At 40.4% G+C, this 14,937-nt stretch overlaps 1 protein-coding gene across 2 annotated transcripts in view; it reads right to left on the bottom strand.

Moving 5' to 3' along the window:
- The window catches only part of AKAP10 (A-kinase anchoring protein 10), a 77,785-nt gene that overhangs the window by 33,616 nt on the left and 29,232 nt on the right, over positions 1–14,937 (bottom strand). For both annotated transcript variants that reach the window (XM_025363048.1, XM_025363049.1), the window contains exons 5-8: positions 10,948–11,046; positions 4,558–4,642; positions 3,622–3,745; positions 2,477–2,613 (exon numbers count right to left, since the gene is read on the bottom strand). In XM_025363048.1, coding sequence (XP_025218833.1) covers positions 2,477–2,613; positions 3,622–3,745; positions 4,558–4,642; positions 10,948–11,046 — 445 coding nt within the window. The remainder of the gene's footprint in view (positions 1–2,476; positions 2,614–3,621; positions 3,746–4,557; positions 4,643–10,947; positions 11,047–14,937) is intronic.

Here is a 14,937-nt window from a genome sequence, read left to right as displayed (position 1 = left end):
CAAGACCGGCCTGGCCAACATGGTGAAACCTGTCTCTACTAAAAATACAAAAATTAGCTGGGCATGGTGGCCCGCACCTGTAATCTCAGCACTTTGGGAGGCTGAGGCAGGAGAATCGCTTGAACCCAGGAGGCGGAGGTTGCAGTGAGTTGAGATCGTGTCACTGCACTCCAGCCTGGGTGACACAGCAAGACTCCATCTCAAAAAATAAAAAAGAAAAAAAAAGAAAACTCTCCTTTTAAATCAGCATTTTTGTAACAAAATGTGAATCTCCTATGTTGTATTGAATAAGTTGGTCAATACTCCTCCACGACTTGAATGTTCAAGCACTTTACACCAAATTTCTAAATGTAAACCCTTCTTATCTCAATATCTATATAGCAATGTTTCTTATCTAGTATCGTCTACAAACATATTGTATCAAAATAAACACTGGACAGAACATTAAGAACTGCATTCCAGTCCAAGTGCTGCCACTAACTTGTTCTGTGACTTTGAGAAAATCATTACCTCTCTGGGCCTTATTTTCCTTACTTGCAAAATAGGAAAATCAGACTACATCCTTAATCTGGCTATTTATCAGAATTATCTGGTATGTTTTCTAAAAATAAAGATTCCTGGTCACACCTCAAACCTGTGGAATCAGAATTTCTGAGACTGGGTGGGTGGGGGACTGGAAACTTTTTTTTTTTTTTTGAGATGGAGTCTCCCTCTGTCACCCAGGCTCCAGTGCAGTGGCACGATGTCAGCTCATTGCAACCTCTGCCTCCTGGATTCAAGCAATTCTCCTGCCTCAGCCTCCCTAGTAGCTGGGATTACAGGCACCCGTCAAAATGCCCACCTAATTTTGGTAGTTTTTAGTAGAGACAGGTTTCACTATGTTGGCCAGGTGGGTCTTGAACTCCTGACCTCAAGTGATCTGCCTGCCTTGGCCTTCCAAAATGCTGCGATTACAGGTGTGAGCCACCATGCCCAGATTGAAAACTTAAATTTTTTTTTTTTTTTTTTTTTTCTGAGACAGAGTCTCGCTCTGTCAGCTAGGCTGGAGTGCAGTGGCATGATCTCGGCTCACTGCAACCTCCGCCTCCCGGGCTCAAGCAATTCTCCTGCCTCAGCCTCCCGAGTACCTGGGATTACAGGTGTGTGCCACCATGCCTGGCTAATTCTTGTGTTTTTAGTAGAGATAGGCTTTTACCATGTTGGCCAGGCTGGTCTTGAATGCCTGTCCTCAGGTAATCTGCCCGCCTCGGCCTCCCAAAGTGCTGGTATTACAGGCAGGAGTCACCACACCCGGCCTGAAAACCTATTTTTAACGAGCTCTCAGGTGATTCCTATGCAGACAGCCCAGCAAGAGCCTGCAGACCAGTGTTCAAGAACCATTGGCCTAGATGCTATTGGCTGTCTTCAAACCCTAACATTTATGGACTTTTCTCTATACCCAAGTTACCCCTTTACCATTTGCTTAAGGATACAAATAACAAATTACTTTTTTTTTTTTTTTTTTTGAGAAAGGGTCTCACTCTGCTGCCCTGCACAGGGTGGAGTACAGTGGATCACAGCTCACTGCAGCGTTGACCTCCCAAGGGTCAGGTGATGCTCCTGCCTCAGGCCCCTAAGTAGCTAGGACAAAAGGCGCACGCCACCACGCTCAGCTAATTTTTGCATTTTTAGTAAAGGCGGGGTTTTGCCATGTTGCCCAGGCTGGTCTCAAATTCCTGGGCTCAAGCAATTCATCCGCTTCTGCCTCTCAAAGTGTTGGGATTACAGGTGTGAGCCACCGTGCCCAACCACAAATTATTTTTTTTACAGAGTAAGAAAAGTTAAATGAAAAGAATACCATACGTTACAGAGCTGGCCAGAAGCTCATCACTTGCCTGATCAGATATTTTCAATTTTGTTCACTGTATGATTTTTCTATCCTCTCATTTTCAGTGAAAACTAATAAAAAAACTAATTCATTTAATAACGTGGCAAGGCAGATTTATACAGAAAGTATACTATACCCATAAAGAGGCATTCAAGGTCCCTTACAATCTATTCCAATTAGTACCAGCATCCTCACATGTATTCCCCAACCCTTTGATTATCTCAACTCAAGTTTCTTGAAAGTGCCACCTTCCGCCAAGTCTCCATGGCTTCTGTGCCAATGCCTTTGCCTAGAATGTTGTTTCCTGTCTTCTCTGGGTAGCAAAATTCAATTCATTCTTTAGGATCCAACAAAATCTCTCTTCTGGGAAACACTGCTTGAACACTACCACTGCCATCCTGTTTGCCCCACACACACCTCCCCTTTCCCAGCAGAAACTTTTGTTCTAAGAACCCCCAAAGCTTTACAAACACCATATAAAAAGTAGCTTTTATGCTGCCTCATGTGAACTCCTTGACAACAGAGACTGAGTTTTTGCATCTTTATTTCCACAAAACATATCACATGCTCAATAAGTATCTGCTGAATGCATCTATCAATATAACTCACTTGTCATATAAAATCATGGCATCATTCTGTGCCTCCTGTCCATCGTATTGGCCCTTTTTGGCAGCAAGCTGAGACTGGAAGTTATCTGCTGCCAACCAGAATTGTAAGATATTCACTGCATCCTCTTTTTCCATGTACTAGGAAGAAATAATACACAAGGGAAAATAAGACTATAAACAGATTTCTCTCACCATCTCTAATCTATAAGCTCAAATATTAAAATACAGGTCATAAGCAAAAAACAAAAAGATCTACTTCTTCAGTTAACACCTGTCAGCAAGTTACAGTCATTTGAGATTAAAAAGTTTTAAAGTATTTAGAGGAAAAAAAAATTAACAAGAAACAAACACTATACAACTGGATGCAAACTTTTAGTGAACGAGAGTAAAAATTATACTAAATTGGATTTGTGGTTCCTTACCAGCAAACATATAAAGAGTAAACTAACCAAATATTTTATATCTGATCATTTCCACCATTCCATGAGGACATATTAACCTAAACAAATTGTTGATTTAAACTTATAGCAAAGAAAGGCAGTGAAAAAACAAATCAACTGAGTACCTATATTCTTGCAAAGAGGCGGAATCAAGTGTCTAAATTACTGCTTTGTGAGACCAGGAATCCTCTTTCTGCTTTCTGACAAAATAATTTCACTTGTTGAAGCCTAACAAAGAGCATTATACTAAACTGTATGCCTCAAAAAGATTAATATACTCATTGTCTGTTGCAAATGCTTCTTCACTGGGCAATCCTACCAACTGGCTAAAGTAAACATGATGAGCATAAGAAAAAATTTACTACCTTTCCTTTTCTCTTCTGAAGTCTGGTCTGCAATTTATGCCCTGGAAGTTTCAAATTCTGTGGTTTTAAAATAGCTCCAAACAATTAAAAACATGCACTCTCTGGCATGCAGTAGCTTAATCAGGTTTTTCAAAATTAGAGTTATTTAACACATTGAGTTTTCATGTTCTCTCTAATATGTTATTAAATTACTCTTGCTATCAGAAACAACTTGAAACAACGATAAATCTTTTTGGAAATGACTTGGCTTTTCTGCGTTATTTCCTATAGACAGGGCCCCAGCATTGATAGTTAGAGGCTGGAATGCTCGAACAGAGTGTGAAAGGAAATGCAGACTTTACCTCAGAGAAATAAAAGAGGGCTGACTCACAGAAGAGAATGTCAGCCAGGTAAACAGTTCCACTGGTCAGCACTTCAATCTGGTATTTACAGAAATGGTGACTTCGCAGAAACTCACTAAAGTGCCTGCACATGGACAAAAGGGAAAATTTGAGGGAACGACCAAGGAAAGAGTTTAAGTGGGAAAAATATACTCTTTCCATACTGTCCCAATTGTATCTTAAAGGCCTAGGTCAACACTATCTCACTCCCCACGGTGTCATTACTGATTCCTTTACCTGTATGTAATCTCTCCCACCTTTTTATGACTTTGTAGTTCTCCCCTGACATTTAACACATGCCACTTCATATTACAGTAACCAAAGAACATGCCCTATGTCTTTTATTAGGTTGTAACTTCCTTCAAGACTGGTACTATGCCTAACCATGTCTTACACAGAGCACTCTTTTGATAAATGTTAAGTGAAAGAATGAACAGATTTTTTTTTAAGGGCACACAGCAGTAATAAATCTAAAAAACCTCTGGAGCCATTTCAACAAATCTATGTGGATTTAGTTATATAGCATCGATTTAGCTTAAAGCCTAACAAATTAGGAGAGCCATCTGAAGACATGCACTATTTCAATAAATAAACCAATTCTAATAGTCATAATCACTACAGCCTCAATCACTCCCCAAATGATTTCAGAACTAAAAACAAATGATTTTAACTTAGGAAATGCTAACATTGAAAATGAAAATTAAAATTTTAAGAGTTCACATAATTTATATTTAAAAGAAACTATTAATCAAGATAGAGTATGCCTTATATGTTCCTGTAAATATCCAAAATATTTAAATCCTCAAAAATACTTCGTTTTTAGCTAAGTGAAGCCCATTCCTAACAATGAACCCAAATTCCCTAGGATGCACAATGTGAAAATATGAACTAACTTACTCTTGCTCCATTGCACTAAAGACTATGGACTGTGCCAAAACGAAACAGTTGGGATCCACCTGTCCATCTTCTCCACAAATCTTTGCTGTAAAAGAAGTCGTAAATAATTAAATTGCCACTAAATTCAAACTATACATACTTGTGAATGAACTTGGGAGTTAACAGCATAGGCATGTAAATTAAGAGGTTTTAAATAGAACTAAAAGAAAATACAGGTAACACTTGACCTTGAAGGAGAAAGTCTTTTGAAGTACATACGCAAAAGCAGAAATCAAAAGATTTAACAACATAAAATTATTTCCTAGACATTGAAACACTCCAAAAACAAAATACAAAGGCAAACAAACAGAAAAAAGATTTGCAGCATGCATGACAGTTAAAAGATTACTATCATTAAAATACCAAGAGCTCTTATAAACTACTAAGAAATGTCCCAAAAGAAAAATGAGCAAAGGACATGACAACCCACAAAGGAACAAACATAAAATGACCGACGTGAAAAGATACACATACTCACTAGTAATCAGATCAGAATAAGGAGGCACTGCACCTTTTGTCTAGTAAACTGGTACAACATTGTTTTTAATAATATGCATACTTGAGCAAGGGCACAGGAAAACTGACACTAGTGTTAGTGGGGATATAAACACCTTTTTCTGAAGGCAATTTGGCAGTTTCTAGCATAGCTTTAAAAACGAACATACCCTTTCAATGAGCAATTCTATTTCTAGGATTGTAGCTTAAAAAATTATGTATTTGTGAAGTCATCTGTAAAAAAGTTTATCAAAATGTTATTGGTAGAAATTTTAAAACATGAAATGTGCTAAAATAAGGAACTGCCTAAATAAACTGCAGCAAAACAATAAGCTGTTTGGCTAACTGTTAAACATGGCTGGAAAAACCATATAACACGATGCCTAGTCTCACTTTGTGTTCATGACTTTAGTGGGGCCTTCATGAAACCCAGGGATCATACTAGTGTCGTGGTTTGTTCACATTCACTTTCCTAGACAATACAAATCTGTGATATTGTGAAATATGTTATTTATTCTTTGCCCAGTTTTTTTCCCCCCCCTTTTCTTCTGAGACAAGCTGGAGTCAGTGGCACGATCATGGCTCACTGCTGCCTTGAACTCCCAGGCTCAGTGATCCTCAGCCTTCTGAGTAGCTGGGACTACAGACAAGCGCTACCACGCCTGGCCAATTTTTAAGTATTTTGTAAGGGGGGGTCTCACTATGTTGACTAGGCTGGTTTTGATCTCATGGCCTCAAACGATCCCCCTGCCTCAGCCTCCCAAAGTGCTGGGATTACAGGCCTGAGCCATTGCAACTGGCCTTTTTAGCCAGTTTCTTAGCATACAGCTCCTAAAATTCATGAAATCACTGGATTCTTTTGAGTGCTAATGAGATGACTAATGGCAGGTGGCCTTTAAAGAGCTTTAGGATGAGGGCTAATCACCAGAAAGACCAAGGCAGAATTACAGGGTTGGGACTTTCAGCCCTACCCACCAACCTCCCAGAAGGAGGGGACTAAAGGTTGAGCTGATCACCAATAGCCAACGATCAATTATGCCTATATAATGAAGTCTCCACAAAAAAACCAAAAGGACAGAATGGGGAGGGGGGCTTCTGAATAGCTAAATCTGTAGAGGTTCTTGGAGGGTGGTATGACCTGGAGAGGGCATGGAAGCTGTGCCCCCTCTCCCATACCTTGCCCATGCATCTCTTCCATCTGCCTGTTCAATCTGTATCCTTTGTAATATCCTTTATAATAAATGGGTAAATATAAGTAAAGCATTTCCCTGAGTTCTGACAGCTGCTCTAGCAAATTTATTGAACCCAAGGAGGGGACTGTGGGAACTCCAATTTATAGAAGGCCGGTCAGAAGCACAGGCCACAACTTGGGCTTCAGACTGGCATCTGAAGTGGGGGCAGTCTTGTGGGACAGAGTCCTCAATCTGTGGGATCTGATGCTATCTCCAGGTAGATCGTGTGAGAACTGAACTGACTTAGAGGACACCCAGTGGGAGGGGTCACTGGAGAATCATCTGCAGAATTGATAGTTGACAGGGAAAACCCCCACACAACTAGGGTCATGGAAAGGTTCTGTTTTGTGAGAGTTCAGGAGAAACTGAGTTTTGTTTTGTTTTGTTTTTTTCTACAGTACATCTCCTTTCTCAAATATTCAACACCTCTTTCTCCTGTTCTCTTTGCTGAGAACTTTGCTTCCTGCTTCAGTGAGAATATAGAAGCAATCAGAAAATTATTTCCATCGTCTCTCACATCTTTCAACTCACCTGCATCTCTACCCATGTACTGCATTCTTTCCTGTGACTCCAGATAAACTGTCCTTGCTCCCATCTAAGCAATATTTTATGTGAGCACTAGAAGTCATCCCTTTTGCCTCCAGACTTCTTTCCTGTAACAACTGTCCCCTCTCCTACATCAACTTCTCCTTCACTACTGCCTCATTCCTATCAGCTGTGTGGACTGCATGTTATACATGTATACCTGTTCGTATGCTGTAACACACCTTATATGCTTATAATACATCTTACCTTAAAAACAAAATTAAAAACCATTGCCCCCCTCCCCCCCGCCTTTTTTTTTGAGACAGGGTCTGGCTCTGTCACCCAGGCTGAAGTGCAGTGGCATGATCTTGGCTCACTGCAGCCACGACCTCCTGGGGCTCAAGTGATCCTGCCACCTCAGCCTTCCTAATAGCTGAGACTACAGGTATGCACCACCATGCCTGAAAAATTTTTGTAGTATTATTTTTTTTTGGTAGAGATGGGGTTTCACTATGTTGCCCAGGCTAGTCTCAAACTCCTGGGCTCAAGTGATCCAACCTCCCTGGCCTGCCAAAGTGCTGAAATTACAGGTGTGCACCACTGCCCCCAGTGCACACTTGATTAACATCACCTTCCAGCTCAACTTTAGAGGAACATGCCACATAAGAGCTGTCAATACTCGCTGGTTCCACTCCTCCTATTCTCTCTTAAGACTCCTCCAATTAAGTTTCGTTTAAAATGGCCCACTGTAATTAAGATAACTAGTGTACGATGGGTTGTCAAATCCATTCAATTCCAGTATTCGTCTTACTTATCTCAGCTTCATTTCCTCCCAGAAACATTTTTCTTACTTGGCTTCCTGAAGAAAACTACTTCTTGATATACCATTGTCATAAGAGGGCCTAAGTGTCCTTTGCTAGTTCTTCCCCATCTGACAGAATGTCAGGGCTCAGTCCTTAGACCTCATCTTCCCTCATTACACTTACTCCTATGGTAATGTTATCTAGTCTTGCAGCTCTAAATCCATCTATATGCTAATGACTTCCAAACACGTGTCTCCAACCCGGGCCACTGCCATAAAATCCTAATGTAGGTGTCCAATTACCTACTTGACATTCACCATTTGGATGTCTAAAACCAAACTCCTGATTTTCCTCATAAGCCATTACTCCTACAGTCTTTTCATCTTATAAATGACAACCCTACAATTCCAGGTATTCAGTTTTTTAAAAAATGGAGTCATGCAGTCGGGTGGGGTGGCTCATGCCTGTAACCTCAGCACTTTGGGAGGCCAAGGTAGGTGGATTACGAGGTCAGGAGATGGAGACCATCCTGGCCAACACGGTGAAACTCCGTTTCTACTAAAATACAAAAAAAAAAAAAAAAATTAGCTGGGGGTGGTGGCAAGAGCCTGTAGTCCCAGCTACTTGGGAGGCTGAGGCAGGGGAATCGCTTAAACAAACAAAAAAAATGCAGTCATGCTATATTCCTTTTTTTCCCTCTCATACTACTCACTTCCAAACCATTAGCAAATTCTGTCAGCTGTACCTTCAAAGTTTTTTAAAATTCTACCACTTTAAAGATTTGTGGAAGATGAAGGAGGTAGTGGAAGTACAGCTTCTGGATCACTCTAAATCCTCACATAAAAACAGTAATTAGAGAGCAAAGCCAAAAACCCAAGGATAACATTTAAAACAAGACTATGCAAGTTGGATACACAGTAAGTGCTGAAGTGAAGGCTCCTTTGAATAAAACTCACTTGAAGGACGGCTATATTCAAATAGTACAACTGCAGCAAGAGGAGACAAATAATTTGGCCAGGATTAAGAATGAGGCTCAAGGAGGAAAAATGACTTGCCTAAAGCCATACAGGTAATTAACATCCTAAAATATATAATGATAGACACTGGGATAGAGGTTTTCTCAAATCCCTTGATCACAAAATGTTATCAACTTGATCCTTAAGCAGACTTCTCCTTCATGGGATTACATCATCATTAATTTGATTAAGCTTAAGTAAAAGAAAGAGAGTTGCAGTGTGGTTTCATTTTTAAGTGTTTTATTTGACTTGAAACTCTTTCCTTTTCATCCTCACACCAGTGAGGCTATTAACTGGTACAGACTCCCCTCAAAAAAGTCACTAGCCAACCAATTCTTCAAACAGGCAAACTCTAATCAGTCAGAACATCCCTGTTGTATTACTAGGAAAAGCTGGTCTAGCGACAATGGTAGCAGCAAATTCTCACATAAAAACAGAGCAACAACACAGAAAAACTCAAATCTCATGACAACATCTGTCAGCAAAACTCAGTGAAACACCACCCCTTACATACAAGCAGATAGGGATAAGCCACCAACAGCCACCAGGCCTATGTTATAGCTGTTATAGGTATCTGTCTGGGAGAAAGAAAAGGAAAATGGAGGGAACATGAGATGGACCCCACAATAGCTAACTGGAAGGTACAGTGGGCCAATTTAAGAAACACAGCTGAGACTAACAGGGGTCTTGCTGTCTCCAGTAGTGAGTGAGTGCAAAGTACCCACAGTAAGATTAAAGAAGCCCCACATAGGGACAGACCTGCTAGAAGTGCAAGAACAAGTTTTATTACATAAATCACAAATACTAACTTTTTTGAAAAATAAAAATACATAATATTAGGACTTATGAGAATGTAATATTTATTGAACGAATAAATAAACCTCTTTTATCTGTGAATATATGTTCACCTAAGGTCTTCCTGATAAAACACAGTAAAAGCTTTCAAACTATTTTGCTATAACTTATACAGAAATATATTTGTTGAATCAGCATACACATACATACATGTATATATAATGAAAACATTTTTCTGAAATGATGTTTGTCCTTACTACTCTGAGACACTTTAATTTTTTTATTCTAGTGTGTATATACATATATATACACACTAAAATATATATACACTAACATATATATACACACTAACATATCTATATACACTAACATATATATATATGTTTATTTTGGTAGGGGATGAGGGCATAGGAGAAGGTCGGTCCCAACCTACAGTATGAAAAACACTGCCACAGCACAGCAGTTAAGGTATGTGAGGGTCTAGTTTCAAACCCTGACTCCGCCATGTCTGAGCCTGTTACCTTGGACAAAGTACTTAACTTCTCTGTGCTTCAGTTTCTTCATCTATAAAATAACTGTATTTATCCCACAAAGTTCTTTAGAAGTTAAAGAGTTTATCCACAGAAAGTGCTTGGAATATTGTCTGGGACACAGTGAGTGTTCAATAAATGTGTACTATTTATTGTTCTTGCTGTCATTGTTATTTAGGTCGAAGTCTAAGAATTTGGGTCCAACATATAAGAAAAACTTTTTTTTTTTTTTTGGTAAAGTTAGCAAATTGTCTTTATTCAGAAGAATAAAGTTACTTGAAACTGGGACTGGACATGAGGCTGCCCTCCTCCTTGCACCTCCAGCTGTGCCAAATGACACAGAAATGACATTGTGTGTGGCACAATCAACTGGCAAAAAATGGCAAGTCACGGGCCATGTGATGGCTCTGGCTAACGCAGGTAGACGGGAGGTCAGGCCCACTGAGGAGTGGGATGAAGCTCTGAGACAGAGAGGCCACCACTGAGACAACTGTCTGGCCATCCAGTTGTCCGCTGGTCTTGAGACTCCTGGGCTGCAGCCCTGATGCCTGGAGACTTTGGCACTGGCCTTTAGCCTCACTGGATTTCCAACCCCAGAAGTTTCTGTCCCGCCCACTTTGTGCACGGGTGCGGGGCTGCCAGCCAGTCCGTCTGGTGGTCTGTGCCAGTGTGCGTAGCCGCCCGCCAGCCCGGCTGCTCAGCAGTGGCCAGGCCAGAGCACCCACTACACCGCAGCCCTCCCGGCCCAGGCAAAAACCCTGGCGCCAACTGCAGCCGAGAAACTTTTAAAGTGAGCTATAATCTGACATAAAAAATACTCAGAAAACAAATTAGGAAGGGAACTGTTAAATTCCATGTTAAGAAAAAATTAGTCAGTAACCAAAATTGTCAGTTCTGTGCATTTTTTGTTTTTTTGTTTTTTTTTTTTCTTGCCACAGTTTCAAGCATTGCTTACCTATGATGTCATTTCTCATTGCTTCTGTAATTGGTATTGGTTTAGCAGCATCTGGAGATATATATTTGGTAAAAGTATTCACTGCATCTTGTTCTATACCTGCAAGGGGAGAAGAGAACTTCAAAAATCAAAAAGCCACTTAGACCCCAGTAATGAATTTTTTTTTTTTTTTTTGAGACAGAGTCTCGCTCTGTCACCCAGGCTGGAGTGCAGTGGCGCGATCTGGACTCACTGTAAGCGCCGCCTCCCGGGTTCACGCCATTCTCCTGCCTCAGCCTCCTGAGTAGCTGGGACTACAGGTGCCCGCCACCAGGCCCAGCTAATTTTTTGTATCTTTTAGTAGAGATGGGGTTTCACCATATTGGCCAGGATGGTCTTGATCTCCTGACCTCGTGATTCACCCGCCTCAGTCTCCCAAAGTGCTGGGATTACAGGCATGAGCCACTGCGCCCGGCCTCCAGAAATGAATTATATTCATGAATAGCAGGGCTTAGATCACTGTGAGTTCCTATTGCAAAATGAACTTCCATCACGGAGGTGCTTTTTCATTGTTTGGTTTGTGGAAGAGGAGAGTTACATGGGGATGTTCAAAGCTATGGAAAATGCATATGATGAAAAAACTATGCATGAATTTCAAAGTACTTTTACACCAAAATAAACTCATATTAACCTGTTATATCTGAACAGGATCTACTTTGAGGCACTAAGAAGGAGAAAACACCAGTTTGAAGACAGCCCCTATTGGAGCAACATGAATTCTGCTAAAATAGAAGAATAAACATCAAATTTACAGTGAAGCTTGGGTGGATGAATGATAAAATTATTGATGCTTTACCAAAAGTTTATGGGGACAATGCCTCAAAGGAATCAGCGGTTTAAGAGGGATAAGGTACATGAAGTCGGCAGCAGCAGACTATCCACATCAATTTATGAGTAAAAAAAAATTGATCTTGTTTGTGTCCTATTTGAAGAGGATCAACAATTATCAGCAGAAATAGATAACACCACAGATATCTCAATATTCCTGCCTCTGTCTCCCGAGTAGCTGAGACGACACACACTTGCTAATTTTTATATTTTTAGTAGAGACGGGGTTTCATCACGTTGGCCAGGCTGGCCTCAAACTCCTAGCCACAAGTGATCTGCCCACCTTGGCCTCCCAAAGGGAAGGGATTTCAGGAGTGAGCCCCCATGCCCGGCCACAAATATTTATTGTATGGCTATTATGAGCAAATTACTAAGCAAAAAATGTCTGCCCAAAAGCTTTAAAATCAGAACCTGGTTGTTTGTAAATGCTTGCTTTCCCATTTAGTCAAAAACACCTGCCAATCCCAGATAAATGCAGTAAGAATTTATCTAGATATTAATGCATATTTATTTTCTGGGGATTAAAACCATTGGAAGAAGTATTAATACTCTTAAATAACACATTAACTATATTTCAGAAACAGAACTAGGTCACATCCTTCTTTCAGATACAGAAAGTTTTCATTTGTTTAAGAATAAAAGAACATTAAAACATTTTAAAACATTTTAAAAAATAATAAAATACGTTTTAAAAATTAACTCAATAAACACTAGATTAAAATAAATGCTTTGGGTCCACTTCCTACAATACTCTTTTTCTTTTTTTTTTTGAGATGGAGTCTTGCTCTGTTGCCCAGGCTGGAGTGCAGTGGCACAATCTCGACTCACTGTCAGCTCTGCCTCCTGGGGTCACGCCATTCTCCTGCCTCAGCCTCCCGAGTAGCTGGGATTACAGGTGCCCGCCACCACACCAGGCTAATTTTTTTGTACTTTTAGTAGAGACGGGGTTTCACCATGTTAGCCAGGATGGTCTCGATCTCCTGACCTTGTGATCCGCCCGCCTCGGCCTCCCAAAGTGCTGGGATTACAGGCATGAGCCACTGTGCCCAGCCCAATTCCTACAATACTCTATAGAGAAATTGCTTAAAATATCCTGTTTTTTTTTTTTTTTTAAAGTGCCTTTTAGGAAACTGTGAGGTCAGATAACTAGAATGATCTATTTGAATGGATCTATGTTATTTTTTGAGACAGAATCTCGCTCTGTCAGCCAGGCTGAAGTACAGTGGCGCGATCCCGACTCACTGCAACCTCGTCTCCCAGGTTCAAGCAATTCTCCTGCCTTAGCCTCCGAAGTACCTGGAATTACAGGCATGCACCACAATGACTGGCTAATTTTTTTGTATTTTTAGTAGAGACCAGGTTTTGCCATTTTGGCCAGGCTGGTCTGGAACTCTTGACCTCAAGTGATCTGCCTGCCTCGGCCTCCCAAAGTGCTGGGGGTTGCAGGCATGAGCCACTGTGCCCGGCCCAAAATGGATATATTTTAGATCACCGATTTGTCAAGCCGTGGTATGACAGTTTCAGGGCACATGAAGTAACAGTTTGAAGTATAAATCTGTTAGAACAATTAAAGTATTGAAGGTAACAAATTCTTTAGACTATAAATTCATGCAATGGACAAAAATTTTGCTGAATGCTCAGCTTGTGATTATTCCATTTATTACTGTACCGCTGGTGTCTCGGCATATAAAAAAAGTGCTTAATAAACATTTGCTAAAAGAATGAACTTACCACAAAGACCTGTTGAAAGAATGAATTTACTACATATATTACCACACGTTTTCCTGTTATCTTAAATTGTTAGCAATATCTTTATGAAAAATTTTGAGGTCAGGAATTCTCCTTAGGCAGAGGGAAGATGTCTGAAGATAAAGACAGAAAGACAGCTTAAAGCAGAGAAGATAAGCAATGGGAGTGGGGCTCCACCTCAAGACACGATGGGCAGGCCTATTCCTAAAAGACCATCAGGCAGTCAGGTAAAGGGCTATGAAGGAGTATGTGTTCTAGGCAAAATGCAAGATTAGTAAATTTATCAAAGTCAGTACAGAAGAAATTATTTTGTTAACTTCCACCTCTCTGCATAAAGCAAGACCCTAAAATTAAGCTTAGTATCTATTCAAATACCAAGTACAAAGCATCACTGTATCCTAAAGAATTTAGTCAAAAGAAATTATACACTGATTTTGAGTTCTTTGTATTGATTTTCAGTTACAAAAGTAGTAGGCCATTACAAATCTGTTCATTGGTAAAAGGAGTAACAAGGACATATTCAAGAAATTCTAGGCCATCCAAGAGTAGTGATATATGCAAATATGAAAAGGTTTATTCAAGAAAGAGATTATCCATTCTTTATGAAAAACGGGAGCTAGAACTACCAGGAGAAGAGAGAGTAAGAATTTCTAGGCTCCAGACAAATTTTATATGCAAATATAAGAGATGTTACTATAAAGCTATCTTCTGGAGTTCAAGAGGTTTTAATACAATGAAAGTATTAATAATTGGCTGGGCGCGGTGGCTCACACCTGTAATCCCAGCACTTTGGGAGGCCGAGATGGGTGGATCACGAGGTCAGGAGATCGAGACCAACCTGGCTAACACTGTGAAACCCCACCTCTGCTAAAAAACATTTGCTGGGCGTGGTGGCAGGAGCCTGCAGTCCCAGCTACTTGGGAGGCTGAGGCCAGGAGAATGGCATGAACCCGGGAGGCAGAGCTTGCAGTTAGCCGAGATGGCATCACTGTACTCCAGCCTGGGCGACAGAGCGAGACTCCGTCTCCAAAAAAAAAAAAAGTAAGTATTAACAATTATGACAGAAACCACCACAGGTGGTGTTAAAGTATTATCTTCCTAATGTGCTTGCTAAAGGGAAAACAGCAAATTAATATAGAGAATATCATCCTTTGATTTGATTTGAAATCCTAATAAGTAGGTCAAGACGAAATAAGCACACTCTTCTGTCTCTCCCATGGAATGCAACTAACAACAGTGGACAAATGTATCCAAGGACTTGGAATCAGGTAGGCTGAGAAAAGTAACCAGAACTCGCAGTACCTCCATACTCCTGACAAGTTTGTCCAGCACCTCCTGGCCTGGACTCAAAAGCTGTAACTGCATACTAGATGC

The sequence above is a fragment of the Theropithecus gelada genome, chromosome 16 (genome assembly GCF_003255815.1).
Source record: "Theropithecus gelada isolate Dixy chromosome 16, Tgel_1.0, whole genome shotgun sequence".
NCBI classification, from domain to species: Eukaryota; Metazoa; Chordata; class Mammalia; order Primates; family Cercopithecidae; genus Theropithecus; species Theropithecus gelada.
Note: the sequence above shows the minus strand (reverse complement) of the source record. Positions and strands in the feature narration are given on the sequence as shown.